This window comes from Phalaenopsis equestris, unplaced genomic scaffold (genome assembly GCF_001263595.1).
Source record: "Phalaenopsis equestris unplaced genomic scaffold, ASM126359v1 Scaffold000002, whole genome shotgun sequence".
NCBI classification, from domain to species: domain Eukaryota; kingdom Viridiplantae; phylum Streptophyta; class Magnoliopsida; order Asparagales; family Orchidaceae; genus Phalaenopsis; species Phalaenopsis equestris.
The window spans coordinates 76,163,627-76,185,253 of record NW_018164444.1 but is presented as its reverse complement, the minus strand read 5'-3'; the positions used below and the strand labels follow the sequence as shown (position 1 = coordinate 76,185,253).

At 32.8% G+C, this 21,627-nt stretch overlaps 1 protein-coding gene across 1 annotated transcript; it reads right to left on the bottom strand.

The window, feature by feature from the left end:
- Positions 1-104: 104 nt before the first annotated feature.
- LOC110039595 (thioredoxin reductase NTRB-like) lies at positions 105-16,474 on the bottom strand. The gene is made up of 2 exons (XM_020744720.1): positions 15,448-16,474; positions 105-424 (listed from the first exon to the last, which is right to left on the bottom strand). The coding sequence occupies exons 1-2, from the start codon at positions 16,466-16,468 to the stop codon at positions 351-353; spliced, it is 1,095 nt and encodes a 364-aa protein (XP_020600379.1). The 5' UTR covers positions 16,469-16,474; the 3' UTR covers positions 105-350.
- Between the last annotated feature and the right edge of the window lie 5,153 nt (positions 16,475-21,627).

Below are 21,627 nucleotides of genomic sequence, written 5' to 3'. Positions count from 1 at the left end.
AGCAAAGTTCAAATTATTCATCAAATGCATCGCATAACAACACATTCAAATTATTCAGAACTAAAATGTAAGACTTTGGTAAAATAACAACCCATTCAGATCATTTAGCAAATATAAAAAGTCACTTGGTCTTCCATTGAATAGATAAATCAGAATACACTATCAAATACATGATATCAATTGGCTAAAAATTATTTTCGGATGATTTTAACAACACTTTATCATAGCTAATCCTAAAATACATTGGAACGGAGTTTATTTTTGTTAAGGTTCCATTGCTGCTTATCTGATTGACTGAACAGACTCTCTGAGTCATCTGCGGTGACAACCGCCACATGCAAATATGATACCTATCCATCAGCCTTTCCCTCTTGTGCGCCAACCTCCTGCAGGTAATGTTCAGCATCCAAAGCAGCCATACAGCCTGCAATATTTTTCATGGTATAATGTACAAATTTTTTTAAAAAAAAAATTTTAGGCCATAATAAACATGTTAATTAAGATGAAGAAAATATTATATGAGATGGGCATAAATATTGTAGTGTGCTTATGAAAGGAAGCTCATCAGATAGCAGCAACAACAGCAAGTCTTTATCCCACTAAGTGGGGTCGGCTATATGAATCCTTTTTTGGCCCATTGTGTCCTATTGAGGGTCATATTTTCATTTAATTCTAACATATTAAGAACATTTTTTATATAATATGCCCGAGTCTTTAAGGTCTACCTCTATCTTTCTTAACATAAGTGAAATCTAAAATATTTATTCTCCTAACAGGATCATCAGATGGTCGGCGTTTATTATGACCAAATCATCTAAAGACGACTCTCTCTAATCTTGTCCACCACTAGAGCTACACCAACCCTATCATGGATATATTCATTTCGCATTTTCTCTCTAAGTGTCAAGCCACTCATCCACCTAAGCATGCTCATCTCAACAACATTCAACTTTGTTTCATGCTTCTCTTTTAAAGGACAATATTCTGTGGCATAGAGCATTGCAGGTCTCAATACCATCTTATAAAATTTTCCTTTCAATCTAAGCGGTACTTTTCTATCACAAAATAGGCCAGATGCATTCCTCCACTTCAACCAACCAACTTGAATTTTACTAATAACATCTCCATCTATATCACTGTCACTTTGAACAATAGATCTGAGATACCTAAAACAATCAAATCTTCTAATGATTTGATCACCCATAGTTACAACTCTGCCACTAGAGCTGCTACTAAAAAAATAACATTCCATGTATTCAGTTTTAGATCAACTCACACAAAGGCCTTAACACTCCAATGTAGACCTCCATAATTCAAGTTTTTCCTGAACTTTTTCTCTAGACTTATCCTCAAGAAGGATATCATCAGTGAAAAACATACACTAAGGTACACCCTTCTTTAAATGTTTCTGTAAATGTCCAGTAAGACCAACCATAACTAAAGCAAAGAGATTTGGGCTTAGTATATTATAAAGATCACTAAAAATTAAATTTTTAATGTCACAAATTATTTTCTTAGACTTCTTACAAACCACCTTATATTTTTTCCAGTTCTCTAAGCTTTTACGTTCAAACTATTTTTTATAACATAATTTCTTATATTCTATCTTCTCCAATTACATTTTTTATAACTCGTTTAATAGTATTTGTTCATTTATCCCACATAAAATTTGCTTCTTCATGAAAATCTCAAATATTTAAATCTTGAAATTTACTCATAAAATAATTTTATTTGTCTTTTAAGTGCCCTCATCTAATTTTATGATAATATTTTCTTATATTTATTATCTTACAACTCTTCATCTTAAAATCTAGAACTAATAATCGGTGTTGAGTGTTTAAACTTTCACTTAGAATTACCTTACAATATTTACACTCTAGAGGATCTCTTTTCTCACGAGAAAATAATAAATTTGTGTTTTATTAAATCCATTCTTATAAGAAATAATATGTTTATCATTTTTCTTAAATAAAGTATTAATAATAACAAAATCATAAGCTAAAATAAAATTTAATATAGTACCACTTTCTTTATTAATCACTTCAAAATCATAACCACCATGAATATTTTTAAAATCTTCTGTCACTCTACCAACATGCTCATTTAAATCTCCTCCGATAAAAATTCTATCTTCAAGATGTATAATTTATATTAAATCTTCTATGTAATTCCAAAGTTTTTCTTTTAAACATATATGTAAACCTACTTAAGAAACATAAGCAATTATAACATTAAAATTTTAATATCAATAATAATCATTATGACTATAATTTTATCTCCAATTCTATTAATTTTGTCAACATTATCTTTCAAACTCTTATCTATAATTATACCTATAACATTTCTAGTGACTCCTACCAAAATACGAAAGTTTAAAACCTAAGCAATCAATCTCCTTGGCCTTTTCTCCAACTCAATTAGTTTCTTGAACACATAGGATGTTTATCTTCCTATGAACCATAATATCAACAAATTTCATTAATTTACCTGTGAGAGTACCTATATTCATAAATATTATCCTAATATTAGTTTCATGGAGTAACTTCTTTACTCGCATCCATTTATAATGTGGGAACTCTTACTTATTTGGCTCTACAGCCGGGCGTCGGTGTAACGGCCCTTGCACACTTCACATTTCAGGACATATAATGCGTCGCTTCCAGGAGATGCCCTAACATTTACACAAAGATTTAAATGATTCATGTCATGATTTTTCGACAAATTTTACGCTGGTTGTCGACTACCTAACGCAATTTCCCATCTGAGGATCAAGACCCGACAATGACAGTGTTGAACCTCATCAGACATCAAACATCTAATCCAAAATAATTCAAAAAGAATAATTGGAAAGATTCAAAACATTATCATAAATCAGTGTCAAAATTAAGGCTTAGCTAATCTTTCTAAACTGCATGGGGACAGGTTTAGGTCGACCGACAGCGGGTTTAGAATTTTGGTATTAGAGAAAAAAAAATATCTGGGGAATACTTAGTAATATAAACATAACATAACTATTATGAAATTTTATTTTATCCTAAAATCCCCCCCAAAAAAAAAAGTCAAATAGACTAAAAATCTAAAAACTTTAAATTAAACAAAATTAAATCACTTCATTCAACATTCAAAAAGTTAATCACAATTTCACAAAACTTTAACCAAGAATCTATCAAATTAAGAATTATAAATTGTAGCTTGTAAGTTTTTGACACATCAAATGCTTTCTAATAACAGAATCCAAATCAACAATTTGGCGTATAAATATCAGTAGAATTGCACAAAAACTCATCCTCCCTTTGTAACACAACTTATTTATGATAATTCTCATAGCCATTACAATAATACTTAATTAGAAAGCCCACAATACTTTTCAACATTGAATTGTTTTTTTGCAAAACATGGATAATTCTTCCATATACTCCTTAATTCGATTATTCATAACTTGCAACCACGAATCAATTAAAGCTATAAAGGCCTCCACATAAACACAGTGATATGATATCTTGGTGTGAGACAAAGCTCTACCTCCAATATAATGAGCACTCGTATAAGAAATATCTATCTCATATTTTCTCTTTTTGATAATTAAAAAAAAATCCATCTTTCCTTAAGTACTAAAGAATTGACTTTGTCAGTCCATACAAGACGTTGCAATAGAAATATTATTAACAAAGCAACAGGTCATCAGTTATGTCTATAATTTCCTTTATAAGATAGAAGATCAAAATGAACTCAAATTGCATGAGCACATCATATGCTCCATCAAGTTTACCATGTTGAGCAAAAGAATTTTCATCAATAATGATATTATATAGAACTGAAAAAGAAAAAAGGAATCAAACTCAGAATAAATTTAGAGTGAACTCCATGAAATGTCCCTAGCAATTTAAAGTGAACAAATTTGACTTTTTCTCTCATCAAGACGTTGAGACAGTTAAGCTAGGCATGATAAAATGGGGCATTTACTTACCATCAAATTCCTATGTATTTACATATCTAACAGGTAAACATTAATTTTTACATTTATACCACATTAAAAATTACAACTATTTTAACTTTTAAAAAGTGAAATACACCTTTTCAATCAAAGAAAATGCGGCATGCATGTAAAAATTGACGTTTGGGTCTTAGATACGTAAATACAAAAGAATTAAGTGGTAAGTAGTAAATATTTAATAACTTCCTTGTGCATGGTTTTCTTTCATAACTTTCTTTCATGACCTAAATCATTAAACAATGAACACATTTTAACCTTTGCAATCCTAAAAATGTAATATGAAAGATAATAAACCCCTTTAGACTTGGAAAATACTCTTGGATTTGTACCAAAAAGAAAGAAATTAACAACAATTTGTATCAACAATATTTGCCCAATATGGAGGAATAAGTTGGTACAACCCTTTCTTGTTATAAGCAAACTTCATCTTGTTAGTTCACTGAACATTTCCACATTGATTTCTAGCAAAGACTATATTTATCATAGTAGCTAATCGGTTTAACACATTTGATGATTAGTCAGATATATTGATTGAGACGGATATTTCTCAAATTATTTTCCAGTATCATGTTTGACATTATATAATCATGTGGTCAGATATATATGATCATGTGGTCACACTCTAACATGTATTAAATCCTTCATATGCGATACTAGGAAAGTACCCTTGAAATATGCAAGGGGCTAACGTGAAAGATAAGTTTTTAGGGTAATTGAAGACTCATTTCTTTCTTGTAGACAAATATGAAAGTTTGCCTATGAGAGCTTATTGGCTTGTCTTGAGAACTTTTTTTATGCCACGCCCCCTTTTTAAACTTTTAGGATTTCTTTATATATCATGTATTTGTTTTTTAAAATATATTTTTCACTAAAAAAATATAACTTATGTCCCCTCCAAATTTAAATAGTTAATTTGTGTCCACGTTAAGAAAAATTTATGGCCCCGTCGCTAAATGAATCAACCTATTTTATGGGGATTTTTTTTGTTTTATAAAATAAAATAAAATGATAAAAAAGATGTACTTGTTTACTTAACTTTTATTTTTTATAACTTTTAAAAATAAATTACTCAGTTAAAAAAATACTAAAATAATATCAAGTGTTCTTGATATTTTTAAAAGATAATTCGGCATTATCATGAACTTCACGGGTCTTACTTTAGAGCTTCTAGAGGGCTTCGATCGATTGAGATTTCTTCAAAGGATACGCCCTATGTTGATTCCCATAGTTCCTAGCCCCCCAAATCAAACAACCATTTTCCCAGTCATCATCACCTAAGGTGATAACAAAAAGTAGGGAGATAGTGTCAGTCATGACATGGCGTAAAGGAAAAGAGAATAACGGATGAATCATACTATGAAGAAGTTGGTCAAACTCATGGGGTTCGGGTTCTAGTAAATAGAAGCAATGATTTGGTATATAGACAAAGCAACAAAGAAGAAAAGGTTGACCACGAACAAATTGTTCTTAAGGCAGAATTATTTAACTTCTTCGCCCAAATGATATAGCATAAATCTCCATGCAAGTTTTGACGATAATACCACACATGTGGCCTCTAAAGTCTAAAATAAAAAATCATCAACCACTGTTCCTATCTAAGTTGAAAGTTACATCAAGAATATAACTGGCATATTTAGAAGAAAATGGTATTCAAAGCATTCAATATCATCATTTTCATAAGCCTTGTGCCAACAATATGAGGCGACTTTTATGAATCCTTTAGTTTGTTCCGAAAGAATGATACAATTTCTATCCAAGTAATGAGGTTACCTCAAAAAAAATTAAATAAATAAATAGAATTTATGAAGTTACCACAAGCCTACTCTCTTTTCCTTCATGATCCTTTTACATTAATTTTATATACCTACCAAATGGTTGGTTTTTCTATATTTCATTCTACAATTCCAACTAAACAAAGTTTACTTTCAAATCATCTTAATTCTAATAATTGCTACTCCAACCATCTCAAAAATATAATCACTACACAATTTATCCTCAATTTTCCTACACCATCTTGAAGATTATCATTTTCGCCACTCTAGCTAGCCATAAACAACCTTTTTACATGCCAAAATTCAAATACATATATGATAATCAGTCGATTTATTATTTTATAAAATTAATCATTTTAGGATTTTATTACATTTTCTTATCATGTAACACTTCTAATACAATTCTTCATTTTAAAAGTTCATCCTTAAACCTACAACATCAAATATCAATTTATCTTCTATTAAAACTAAATAAAAAGGGTTATTAATATCACGAACATTAAAATTGTATATCAGGTTCTCGGTTTTTTTTCTTTAAAGCACTCATTTTCAGAGAATATTACTTGATAAATGTAAATATAACACCCACTAAAATTGCATATGATATCTAAATCATCGATCTTCTGAACACTTGCTTTATTGTTCAATTTTTTCATTTATTTCAACAGACGTCCCACCAATTAAACCAATCATTTATCAGAAATTTCCACCAAAGCAACTAATTGGTCTCCCTAACAAATATAGAAACTAATACTGAATATTGCTCCTTAATTTGTAATTAGAAATTAATTGACAACTACAAAACTAATGAATATTCCATAATACATCAATTTAATAATTTCAACCAACCTTTGATATGCACATTTTCTATTTAATGAACATCAAATTATATCTACGAGTGTCAGACCATATGTCACAGTGATACCAATAAAAACCCATATCAAGATCCTTACTCCATTATTTAAACTCCTTATTAATTTCCTAAGCACAAAAATCATTTATAAACTAGATCTTTCCGATATAAAATATGATGTTCAAGTGGACAAATTTTTTTAGCTTATCTTCCATTAATCTCTCATAACTCCATTATAAGACTTATATGTTTAGAATCTCTATAATAACCATAATATTAACATTTATTTAGTTGTTGAATCATCTGTCTCATCATTACCTCATCCCAATTATGTAATCTCAAATTTATAACTTCACTTCCCTTGGGCTTATGATGAGTGTTGCATTAGGTGTAAAGCATATTCTTCACAAATCTTTTGAACAACTTCTATCCATTAACGTTAGGTCTACTAATTATTCTTTATAATCCATTAACACTGGCTTATACCCTTCAAATTCGTGCATTTTTTTACCTTCCATTATGCATCTCAAGTCCATATAAATTCAACTACCTTAGGTGTTACTCTATTAGTCATCACAATATCATCATTTATCAATTTATGAATCATGATTTTAACGCACATTTCTCTGAACATTTTCATTGATGTCACTCTCAATTTAACCATCAGTAAACTTTTAGCTACTCAACACTCATATACATACAATATAGCCCACCAAATCAATTTTTTTTAAATTCACTTTTTGTGCAATATTCCAGCAACATTTTTCTAATTTAACAAATTGAACTTTAATTCTGAAAGCGTCATAATTTATATGTGCATTTTTTGAAACAAACATTTTCAATCTATTAGATATTATTTCATATTCTAATAAATTGATAATAATTTATATAACACTCATTAAAATTAAAAATTATAAAGTTAATTTTAATTCTAATAATTCTAAAGTCTAATCATCAAAATAACTTTTTCAATTACTCCAACTTTTCACCAATTTCAACATGTATACCAATTATAATTGTCATATGTGATATGAAGACACCAAAGAACCACACTTTGGATATCATTTGCAAGCACCTCCAAAACTATAAAAGGATACAAACTAATTATTGATTCTTCAAATATTTTATTATATTTACAAATTTTTGGGTCACTCACAACTTGCTCCTAAAATTAATTAATGCTCAAGCATACATATGTTTGATAATTTCAAAATATATTGAATGCATTTTTATTCCTTAAAGCACATTATATCATTTATCAACACAGCACTCAATCATATGCCTACACAAGATTAAAAGTGTCATATGAAATTCATTTACATTCTCTATCTTTCAAAAATTGTTTTAACACCAAAATAGCTTCCAAAAAAAATTCTTCCGAACATTAAATCAAAGCAACACCTATATTTCATAGCTCTCTTTCCCATAACTTCATCATATAAATCCCACTTTAGATATATTGAATACACTAAAACTTCCATAATCTTAAATATTTCATTACTTTTTAAATATTGGTACCAAAACACTTCTCAAATTACATAGCAACCTCTTACTCTTTAAAATTCATAGAAAAAGTTTGTTAACTAAACTATTAGATTATCATCCATATCTTCATACGTAAATAGCTATTTAATTGGACTTAGGGTTTTACCTTTATGCCACTTCTTCATAGCTAACTCCACTTCATTTTTTTTATAGTCCGTACAAGATGGTAATCATCCGATCAGGACATTCGTTCTACATCAGCATAAAGTTGACCACTATTTTTATATTTTATAAATTGAAGCATTAGAAAATAGTTTGATTCCATATTTTTTGTTGAGTTTATATGTTTCCGGATAATGTTTTTAAATTTTATTTAGGGATGTTTTGGTTGTAATTGTCATTATGGGTCTTTTTTCGATTTAAAAAATACCAAGATTGAATAGAAACAATACCAAATTAAAGTTTTACAAAGCTCCCTCCTTATGGCTTATTAGTAGAGAATAGAATCAAAATCAAATAAAGGTTCCCACACACATAACATTCTCCATCTCACCTATTTTCTCCCCTATCTATCTTCAAACCCCCAACTCTCTCTCAATCTATTGCCCTTGTATTTCTTCTCATCCTCATTCTCTAACTTACATTTTGCCTCCTCCAAATCATTGTGATATTCTTCATCCTTCAAACAGCTACAACTTCCTTATTCCCAAAGCTTTCTGAAAGATATTGACATCATTAACAGTTCAAACTGCTTACATCTTGATATCTCACCCATTAGCCTTTTCTCCTGCCTCTTCTCGAAAAAAACACGAAAGGACCAGTTGTTATAAAGCCTCATTTCACAATTCACCATAGATATATACAAAATTTAATCCTCTCACTAAATCAATTTTAGTATCAAATGAGCCCTAATCTTACAAAATTAGTTTCTACTAAAAGTTTTCCTCCTTTGCATATATCTCTGCTATGATTCTTGGATTGTGTTTCTCTGCTGGATTACCGTCTTGGCACCTCCAGGTTGAAAGCCCTGCTGAAAACGGACACTAGGAAAACTGACGTTGAAAACTCCCAAAATAGTCCATAGCCATCCCTTCAACGAAACTAAAAATCCAACCACCAACCTCAACCTGTTTTCAACCATGATATTAAGTGATAATTGTTAATATAATACCCCTTTAATTTGAATATGATATGTCAAACTCATTGATCTTCTAAACACCTTCTATATTCTAATTATTCATTTATTTCAACAAATTTCTTACTAATTAAAGGGATCACTGGTGAAAACTTTGCAATAAAGCAATTTAGTGATGTCTTTAAAAGCAATTCCGCAACTAATACAAAAAGTAGGACTTAACGTTGATCCTTGATCCTGCCGTAATTAGAAACGAATTGATAACTACAAAACTAATGAATATTACATTATACATCTATTCAATAATTTCAAAAAACCTTCGATACACATATTTTCTTCTTAATGAACACTAAATTAATTTTTCAATTACTTGACCATATGTCATTATAATACCAATAAATACCCATATAAGGATCTTTAGTCAATTACTTATACTTTCTATTGTGGTCTTAACATAAAAACTGTTTATATAGTGAATCTTCCTAATATATGATGTAATGATTCTTCAAAGTTGACAAACTTTTTTTTGTTTATCTTCCATTAGTCTATCATAACTCCATTATATAGCTCATAAGTTTATCTCCCATTAATCTCTCATACTTATCCCAACTATTAGAGCTCAACTTACAAAATTTTATTTTCCTTTGGTTTATGATGGGTGTTGCATTAGGAGAAAAGCATATTCTTCACAAATCCTTCTAAGCATCTTCTATCCATTAACCTTAGGTCTACCATTTTTTTTCTTTCTAATCCTGAAACACTAGCTCATGTACCCTTTTAATTGATGCATTTCTATCCATTAACCATAATCTAATTCATGCTTATATTGGAATGACCGTTTATGAAAAACACCTTAGGTGTATCAATTTTTTCTTTATAATCTGTTATATAAAGCACATTCAACTATAATAGGTGTTATTCTTAAACGATCATTTCAATATAACCATTTATTAAGTTATCACTACAAGTATCAGCACATATTTATCCTAATATTTTTTATTTATGTCACTCTCAATTTAACGTCAATAGCTTTTCACTACTCAAATACATACAACATTAGCAGCCTAATTGTAATTTAATAAATTTTATCTTAAAATCTCCATGACAATGTTATTGCATAATACTCTTCAGGCATTTATTTATTTAACTCTAAAAATAACCTATTTAAATCTGCATTTTCTATGTAATATATTTTAAATCAATCATAAATAAATTTTCTTCTAATAATATTAACTGATAATAGTCTATATCACAACCATTAAAATTAAATGTTATATACTCAATATTTATTTTACAAATTCTAAGCTCAATTTTGTAAATATTTTTTCAAATGTTCTAATTTTTCACCAATTTCAACATATATACTGCTAATTACAAATACGCTATATGTGATAAACAAACACCAAAGAGCCATACTTTGGATATCATTTGCAACCATCTCTATAACTACTACAAAAAGGCAAAAAATAAATTTTGATTCTTCAAATAAATTACTTTAATTGAAAAACTCTTTGATCATCTCACAACTACTAATACTAATCAATACATAAATATGCATATCTTAAATAAATGCAAAATATCTAGTCTTTCCAATAGAAATAAAAAAACTCAAAAACCACCCGGGCGCTGAAAAAGTATGGGTCATCCCAATCTAGTCAGTAAGGTGCTGACCATTGCTGACCATTACCCGTAGTAATCAAAGTATCATCCACAAGACTCATGAGCTCTAGTAGATCTCCATTATTTTTCTTCCTCCTGGAAGTGTAAACTTGTCATTCCTCCTCCGAAGAATCAGTCAGATGGGGCAAATCTGAAGCAAAAGGAACACCAAAAGTAGTACCCACAATAGGTTCTAGAATATGTGAAGCATGAGTTGCCTCTACACCGAATACTTCTTGAAGAAGAGGAGCTGCGAGACTCTCCTGATTATCAGTCTGAACATTATCATTTATAGGTCCATCAATATTATTTTCTATGAAGTTTGTAGGTGTCAGCATCGCATCACTCGCAGTAACAATAACAGCAGTGTCATGGGAGGGGTCCTCAGGGATAGCAAACACCTCCTGTCTGGAAGTATTCTCCTCAAGTGGAACTAAAATGTCCACAGCAGTGGGGTTAGAGCCCTCCTTATTCACTTGAACCTTAGATTTCAAAATAAGATGAAACTTGTGGCATTTAGAAAGGATATGACCAAACATCTTACAGTGAGTACAATATGGGAGTTTGTGTTCCATGGCAATTTGTTGTTTGTTGTCAATAACCATTATGGGTTGTGCGCAGCCAGACTTCAGTAACATCAGGTAAAGTAATATATTTTTCCACAAGTATTCTGGTCACCAAGGGTCTGGTTAGGTTGAAAGTAGGATATATATATATATATCCTCTCCCACATACTATCCCTCATACTTAACATGCACATAACTTTCTCCATTCCGCATGTCCCACACAACCTCAATCTCTCTCTCAGTATCTTGTCATTATATATCTTCTCATCCTCATTCTCTAGCATACACTAGCTTCCTCCAAATCATCCTAATGTTACTTCATCCTCTTAAGCAACTACAGCTTCTTTATTCCCAAAGCTTTATAAAAGACCTTGCCATTATTTATTATTCAAATAGATTTCATCTCAAGGTGTTGTCCCATTAGCCTTTTCGTCCTATTTCCTAAAACAGTCACAAAAGAATCATATGTTGAATTCCTCTCTCTAGTCATTCCACACTACATCATAAAAATATATATAATTTAATTTTCCTACCACAACAGTTTTGGTGCCAAAATTAGCTATAATGTTTCAAAATTAGCTTCTTCTAAAAGCTTTTCTCCATTATAACTATGCTATGATTCTAGGATTATGCCTCTGTTGAAAACAACAGATAGAAAAATATTTGTTGATCAGCCCCCAAAATATTCCCTATTCATCACTTCAATGGAGCTCAAAATCCACATTCTTACTCCTACGTCTTCTTGAATAAGTGCTCCTAAGCACAATTACTATTTACCCTATTATTACAAGCTTACCAAGCAACCAACTTGAACATTAATGATTTATCTTTTGCCTAAAACCTCAATACTTATAAAATGGCTAGCCTAATTGCAATTTTCTAAAATTTTACTTATTAAGTTCAAAAAATCTTCTCTTGTCAGATATTACTCTGTCGCACTTTCATTTGCAAATAGCCTTGTTATACCTTTAGAAGAAACAATTCTCATTCATAGCCCTATTTTCTACATAATAAATCTAAGTTGCCTAAAACCTAATGTAATTATGTTTACATAGATCCTCAAATAAGAATTGACTAATCATGTTAGTTTAACTTCCATATATCATATACTTACTCTTTGTTCCAATAAATCCAATTCACATATCTTCTAAAATTACTTTCATTCACTCTACTTTCTCACTTTGTTCGAAGATATATTCAATATCATACTATGACATACAAAAGATAAACTAAGAAAAACTCATCTTAGCACGTCTTGTATAATTTATGCAAACAATTTCATAATTAATACAAAAATATATCTTACTAGTACCATTTTGTTAAACTCAGCAAGTGTAAAAAACTCTTAGATTTCAAAAGAGGTGTCTAGTTTAATAATTGTTATGTCATCATAAATGAAAAGTTCAACATATCTTTGGAAAATGCTCTCCATAATGTTTATTAATTCCATTTTATTGATAAAAAATAGTGTCTTCTATGGATCATTAAAAATCCATGAAGATCTTTCAACATTACCTCTACTTTTCGAATGATAACTTCAGAAAGAACATCTTTATATTTAACCTTTCAACCACAAAGTGTCCATTATGATAACAGTTAAAGTTTGCTTGGTACAGCTTTTTGCATGCTTTGTGTTTCAGACCACCACCATAGCTCTATTTGGAGAATTGTTTTCTAGAAATTTTTGTGGTGGGAAGCAATTTTTTTCAACCTAACCTGGTAAAGTGCAGTAGCTGTAAGAAAACTGATATCTGCTTTTTTAGAAAAAATATATATTTATAATTCCCACCGTAATTTTTCCAAAAATTATTTTCACCACCACAGCTTTACAACCACTTTTTAAAAAACTAAACAAACCCTAACATCTTCTTATACTACCTCTCTTTGCTCCATTTTTGTCGCATAAATTTATTTCCAATCATTATTTTTTTGTTCTTCTTAAATATTGGTATCAAACTATTTCTCTCCAATCATTTAGCATCCTTTTAATCTCCAACATTACATTGAATAATTAATGTCACAATGGTATCCTAGCATTTCTGATTTTTCTTTAAATCTCAATAGCTTTATCATCTAAACCGAAGCTTTAACTTTATGTATTTTCATCATAACTATCGAACTTGAGATTTTAGGATTAGTATACAACATGGCCTTAATTGGTAATATTCATTGTTGCTATTGTTTAGTGATGCACAAAATAAAACCATTGCAACTCTCACAAAGTTTGAAAAGAGACTCTTAAAAGTAAATCACCGTGCCATCAGACCAATTAAGAGTTGTACATACAATGCATGGCTTTTTATACTATATTTCCGGTATCAATTGAAAATAATCCATCTTCTAAAGAAGCAAAGCAACTAAGAAATAATAAAAATGAAGCCTTAATAATTCTACTAAATTAGATTTTCTTAAAATTATTTTAGTTAAAACATTTAAATTTCTCAAATAACATTGTTGTCTTTCTTAGTATCTTCATTTATCAAAAAAAAGGGTTTTATTAAATCTTATTGCACCATACCTAATTTGAATCCCCATAAATATTTCCTGCTTCCATGAATATTTCATACATTTATTTTTGCATTCAGAGGTTGGTATTCAACTATGTAAACCACTAAATGTTATAATTTGGTCATGCATTGTCACTTATGCAACTCTTCAAACAATTTTGTAAGTATTGCATATATTAATAGCAGCTAGAGACATTCTGCAAACTATTGTAAATGATCAACAACAACAACAACAACAACAAAACCTTAATCCCACCACGTGGGGTCGGCTACATGAATCCTTTTTCTCCATTGCATCGTATTTAGTGTCACATTTTCATTTAGTTCTAGTAAATTAAGGTCATTTTTAATACAATAAGCCCAAGTCTTCCTAGGTTTACCTCTGTCTTTCTTAACACAAGTCGAATCTAAAACATCTACTCTCCTAATCGGATCATCAGATGGTCGACATCTAATGTGACCAAACCATCTAAGACGACTTTCTTTAATTTTGTCCGTCACAGGAGCTACACTATCACGAATATATTCATTTCGCATTTTGTCTCTAAGTGTAAACCCACTCATCCACCTAATCATTCTCATCTCGGCAACACTTAACTTATTATTATGTTTCTCTTGTAAAGACCAACATTCAACGCCATAGAGCATCACAGGTCTCACCACCGTCTTATAAAATTTTCCTTTCAGTCTAAGCGGTACTTTTCTATCATACAAAAGACCCGAAGCATTCCTCCACTTCAACCAACCCTTCAACCAAACCAACCAACTTGAATTCTACTAATAACATCCCCATTTATATCACCATCACTTTGAACAACAGACCCAAGATATCTAAAACATTCACACCTTTTAATAATTTGATCACCCAAAGTCACACTTCTGTCACTAGAGCTCTTACTACTAAAATTACATTCCATGCATTCAGTTTTAGTTCTACTTAAACGAAGGCCTTTAGACTCCAATGTAGACCTCCATAATTCAAGTTTTTCCTAGACATTTTCTCTCGTTTTATCCATGAGAAGGATATCGTCAGCAAAAAGCATACACCACGGTACATCCTCCTATAGGTGTCCAGTAAGGTCATCCATAACTAAAGCAAATAAGATATGGGCTTAAAGTCGATCCCTGATGTAAACCAATGATGTAATCCCAACAGAAATAGGAAAATATTTGGTCAATCCTCCTTCAATTTGAACACAAGTAACAGTTCTAGTATCCAACAGAAAGAGGAAACTATTGTAAATGATCACCCAGCGAAAAATGTTACAACAAAAGACTTCAGTCAAAAAATAAAAACCCAACAGATGTTTCAATATGTTAAGAGCGCACTTACGAAACCCTACAGAACAAAATGTAGAACAAACTAAAGCGAATTCACCACTGCGCCACAAAAGAACAAGTTATAGTCCTTCGATTAAAGGCTTAACAGACAACGAACACATCTACACATAACTTCAAAAATGCTTAGCCGCTTACCTGATCCAGCAGCAGTAATAGCCTGCCGATACTTTTTATCCTGCACATCTCCAGCCGCAAAAACTCCTTTCACGCTCGTTCGAGTTGTTCCAGGCTTTGTGACCACATAACCATCTGAATCTAGCTCCAGTTGTCCCCCAAGAAACTTGGTTGCTGGCTCATGCCCAATTGCAAAGAACAGCCCCGAAACCGCCAGATTTGTCATCTCCCCTGTAACCAAATTCTTCAACTTTACTCCACCAAGCGGCCCTCCTTCCTTCTCACCATAAGCCTCCACAACCTCTGAATTCCACACCACCTCGATTTTATCATTACTCAAGGCCCTCGCTTGCATGATCTTGGATGCCCTAAACGCATCCCTTCGATGCACAATGAAAACCCTAGACCCATACTTGGTAAGGAAATTCGCCTCCTCCATGGCGGAGTCCCCACCGCCGACCACCACGATGGGCCGGTTACGGAAAATAGGAGCCGCGCCATCGCAAACAGCGCAAGCCGAGATCCCGCGATTCCAGAACTGATCGGCACCGGGGAAATGAAGGCGGCGTGCTACGGCACCGGTGGCGACGACGACAGCATCAGCATCCACCGCTGAGGAGGAAGAGAGGACTCGGAAAGGGTGGGAGGAGAAATCAACGGATTCCACCGTTTCTGATAAGATCTCCGTGCCGAAACGGATAGATTGTGCGCGGCACCGATCCATGAGCTCGTAGCCGAGGATACCTTCAGGGAAGCCGGGGAAATTCTCGACGTCGGTTGTGGTTGTTAGTTGACCGCCGGCTGCAATGTCGTTGGCCATCCAGCCTTCGAAGAGGATGGGTTTGAGCTCAGCGCGAGCAGCGTAAATGGCGGCCGTGTGGGCGGCGGGACCGCTGCCGATGATGCAGAGACGGGTGCGGAGGGTTTTTAGGGGCGTATTCATGGCGGGAGAGGAGACGGCCGGAGGCGGAGCAGTGGCGGCGGTGGCTGAAAGAGAGCGGCTTTTTCTGAGGAGGGAGATCAGCTTTGTATACAAGCACATGGATTGAATGCGTTTTTCTTTTATTTCATTCAAATAAATAATGGTATTTACCACTTAATTTAGGTATCTTAATTAATACATATTCCTAATCTAAATATTCAGCTAAAAGAAAAGAATCCTATGCAAATATAATATTTTCTTCTTTGCATCATTGCAAAGAAAGAAACTCTTTATTTTGTCTGATTTCATTTATTTCTGATTGATATCCCCTCAAATTGATGTTGACTGATTAAGAAGTATCAATTTGTCGACAAGAAACTGATGACGCTGTCGAGAAAGAGTCTTAGTAAATATATCAGTCGTTTGAAGATCAGAAGTGATATGAGGAAGAGATATAACACCATTCTCATAGGCTTCTCGAATAGAATGACAATTCACTTCAATATGTTTTGTGCGCTCGTGAAAGGCTGGATTAGCAGCAATCTAGATAACTCTAGCATTATTTGCATGAAGAGAAGTGGACTCAAGCTGAGGAAAACCAAGTTCAGCGAGCACATCCCGAAGCCAAATGATCTCGGAACAAGCAGAGGACATAGCGTAATATTCTGATTCAGTAGATGACTTAGACACTCGATCTTGTTTCTTGCTCTTCCAAGAGATTAAAGAGTTTTCGAGAAGCATGCATCATCCAATAATAGATCGATGTGTATCAGAACAATCAATCCAATCAACATCACTATAGGTTGTTAAGTTGATAGGAGACTCCCCAGAAAAGAACAAACTACGATAAGAACTACCTTTTAAATACTGAACAATACTTCGACTGCAACTAAAGCAATGAAGTATCAGCAAAACGACCATCTTGAAGATCAACCAAAGCAATGAGTCTCTTCGTGTTGTTGTGTTGATGAAGAAAAATACCAGCGGGAGAATAGTCAACCTCGATTCCTAAGAAATAAGTTAATAATCCCAAATCTTTCATATGAAAAGAACCCTGAAGACATTTCTGTAGCCAAGACATCAATTGATTGTCAGATCCTATGATGACAATATCATCAACATAGATTAATAACAAACAATTCCCTAGTCAGTCTTGCAAAGAAATAATGATGAATCATACTGACTTTGAATAAAAGAGAAGCTAAAAAAATGACTTTGAATAAAAGAGAAGCTAAAAAGGGTATTGCGAAACTTTTCAAGTCAAACCCGTGGAGCCTATTTCAAACTGTATGGGGATCGTTTGAGCTTACAAACATCATGTGAAGGTGTAGAAAATAAGCCTGGAGGAGGATTCATATAGACATCTTTGAGATCCCCGTGTAAGAATGCATTCTTAACATTCATTTGCTTTAAGAACCAGCCTTTAGATGTAACAATAGATAACATCAGCCGGACAGTTGTCATCTTAGCCACAGGTGCAAATGTTTCTTCATAATCAATCTTGTATTCATGTCGATGCCGAGAGCTACCAATCTTGTCTTATATTTGTCAAGAGAGTCATAAGATTGGATTTTAAGAGAATAAACTCATTTACAACCAATGGGTTTAACACATGTAGAACATGAAACAATATCCCAAGTGTGATTGTCTTGAAGTGCCTGAAGTTCCTCTTGTATGGCTTTGACCCAACAAGTATGTTTAGCACCCTGAAAGTAAGAGGTAGGAACAACAATATTAATTAAAAGTGCAGAATAGTCATATATATCTGGAGGATGGATACGCTGGGTTGATCGTTGAATACTTATTGGAGTAATTTCAGGATTAGGGTCAGTGAGGATTGAAGGTGAAGGGGGCATGTGTCGTGTGTAGTCAATGTCTGACTTGAACCGTTTATCAGCTGAAGAATCATCAAATTGTGGAAGAATAATTGTATCTGGTGTCAACACATGATGCTGAAAGTAATATTCATGCTCAAAGAAAATCACATTTTGAGAAATTTGAGAAATATGTCATCGTTGAGAAATATGTCATCGATTATTAATCGAATCATAACACACAAAACATTTATGATTAGGATCGTACCCCAAAAAGGCACATCGTACTGACTGAGCTATCAACTTATGACGTTCATGAGTAGGTAGATAAACAAAGCAAACACATCTGAAAGTATTTAGCATATGATAATTAAGATGTTCATAAAAAATTTGATAGTAGGGAGACTCATACTTTAATTGTTGAGATGGTAAACGATTAATGAGATAAACTACAGTAGATAAAGTTTCAGTCCAAAATTTAGCTGGAACAGAAGATTCTATCAGTAATGTACGCATAATATCCAATAGATGTTGATTTTCTCATTCAGCAACTCCATTTTGTTGCGGTGTATAGGGACATGAACGTTGTGAAACAATATCTTTGTTATGGAGAAATGCTTGAAACGCATGAGACATATATTCGCCACCATTGTTAGATCGTAAGGTTTTAATGCAAGTGTAGAATTGAGTTTCAAAATATGCTAAAAATATTTCAAATACAGTAAATACTTCTACTTTGGAATGCAAAAGATATATCAAAATAAATCGACTGTAATCATCAATAAATGTCACAAATTATCTATATTGAGCATGTGAAATAACTTGTGTAATTCCCCAGACGTCACTATGAATAATGTCAAAACATTTATTGGCACGACTGCTTGAAATATGAAAATGTAATGTCTTACTTTTCCAAGTTTACAAACAGAACAGTCAACTACTATACTCTTATTTATAGAATCAAAAACACCACTATTAAGTAAATGCTTCAACATTATATCATTTGGATGACTTAGTCTTTTATGACATATGTCTGCCTTATTCTCAACAACTGAAGAAGCTAATGACATATTCTGAGGAACAATAAATTGTAATGGAAATAGTCTGCCGACTTTAGGCCCCTTCGTTATCACCTTTCCTGACACGTGATCTTGCACAATACAACCATCATGAGAAAAATGTACGTCACAATTATTATATTATTATCCACAATTCCACAATTTTACCAACAAAGAGTAAGTTAGTAGATAATTTAGGAGAAACCAAGACATGTCTGAAGGAGGACTTAATATCACCAATTGTCGTAGTTGGAATATTCTTTTCATCAGCAACCTGAATATATTGAGCACCAGTATCCGACCTTTGGTTATGCAATAAATAAGTTGTGCCAGTCATATGATTTGTGGCGTAAGAATCAACAAGCCAAGGAGAAGGAACATAAGTAATAATTTTACATTTCCCTTGAAGAACTAGAACAGAAAAAAAGTGAGAATCATTTGTTAAACCATATATGGTGTGACAGGTGATTGATTATTGTTAGCAATTGTGGTTGTCGAGCTAGAATTATGAGTGTTGGATACCGTGGTATGAAGTGCTTGTGGTTTATAGTTTTGGGGTCGTGTATCCATAAGAATATTTCTCTTTTGCTTGTAATAATTACATACCTTATTTTCACAACTCCGTGCAATATGACCAAATTTCTTGTAGTTGTAGCACTGCACTGGTCCTTTCCCTTTGGTCTTAGCAGCACATGTCATATTAATTATTTCTGATGATCCACTTGTTGTACCGATAACAGATTGTGTCACCAATCTTTGTTATTCACGCAGTAATTGCCCAAAACAAACATCCAAACAAGGAACCAGATCTCTACTCAGCAACCCAGCTCGAGCAGTTTCAAATTCAGGTATGAGTTTCATTAAAAATTGATCACGACGACTTTCTTCATGAATAACTCAAAGACTAGCTAAGTTCTCCTTTGACACCTTAGCATAGATAATGTCAGTATATTTGTTCCATAAATTTAGAAAGACAGAATAATATTGTTCAATTAAAAGATTACCCTGACTATAATTACTTATGTCAAGTTCCAATTGAAAGTGTTTCGCAAAATTATCTTATTTGTAAACGCGCTTAAAGTATTCCCACGTTTCTTTAGCTGTGTCAAAGGATCATAAATTGTTCACCATATGCACCTCAATAGATCCCAAAATCAGGAAACAATTCGAGCATCATTTGCTTCTCATTGACCAAGATCTTTTGTCTCAGTAGGTGCAAGAGAAGATCCATCAATATGACCACAAAGCTCCTTCCCTTTTAAGAACATTCTGAGCTAAAATTCCCATGCGACATAATTCTTTCCCGTAAATCTGATAGTTAAGATTTCAGAAGACATTTAGAAGGCATTCTAAATAGAATTGTCGTTGAAAGAAAACAACCAGAAATCAAAGAAAGCCAATATATCAAAAAAAATCCCAATCGTTGATCTAAATCAACCTAAGAGATTCAAAAAAAAATTGTGCACTAGGAGAGGAGTCGGAAGCTAAAGCTGAAGCCCAAGATCGTTGAGTGCAACGATCTAGGAAGTATATCGGTGCTGAAATACGCCAACTATATCAAAGTCAAAGCTATTGTCAATAGTATTGGAGCAGAAGCAGACAAAGTGAACCAAGTGGACGAGAACAAAGGTGGTCGAGGTAGATGAAGCGGACGAACAGATGAGCAACGAGCAGTAGTCGAGTAGTCGAGGGACAGGCGAACGACTCGAGCTCTCCAGGCGAACAACTCGAGATCAAGTGTTAGTCAAACAAATCAAGTGACGAGCGTCAGTCAAATAGATTGAGCGGCGAGCGACAGTTCGGGCAGTTGAACAGATGAGCGATCGATCGACACAAAGGAAGCAATTAGGGCATACGATGGTTTAGGCCAACAGGACGAGCTGTCCTGGCGAAGCAGACGCTACGAAGCAAACGACTCCAAAGATTAAGATCCTAAATATTAAACGTGGCTCGATACCATATCAATATTTTGAGCAAATAGGCTGAATGTCTTTTCCTTTGCTTTCATTCCAAAAAATAATAGTCTGTACAATATATTTTAGGTACATAATATTTCATATAATCTATTTTAGGTAAATTAATACATATTTCTAATATAAATATTCAGCTAAAAGGAAAGAATCCCGTGCAAATATAATATTTCATTCTTTGCAGCATTGCGAAGAAGGAAACTCTTTATTTTGCCTGATTTCATTTATTCCTGATTGATTAAAAACTGGGGTTTTGGGCCCAGAAAGCCCTGTTTCTGGCTGAAAATGAAACACTAGTGCTTATGTTGACGATGTTTTAGGTCGCGTTTAACTTTTGTCCAGTTCACTCAAATGCATCTCGTGTGGTTCACTCAAATAAAATGGAAGGTCGAAATTTCTTCACAGAAATAACATTATTTCACTATTTTGAATCGGAT

What these genes read in the sequence shown, in the direction of transcription:
- LOC110039595 (XM_020744720.1), bottom strand. Translation starts at nt 16,468, where the DNA reads ATGTGCTTGTATACAAAGCTGATCTCCCTCCTCAGAAAAAGCCGCTCT. An exon ending in TATTACTGCTGCTGGATCAG is followed by an intron (nt 425 to 15,447) that starts GTAAGCGGCTAA and finishes AAAATATTGCAG; the next exon opens with GCTGTATGGCTGCTTTGGAT.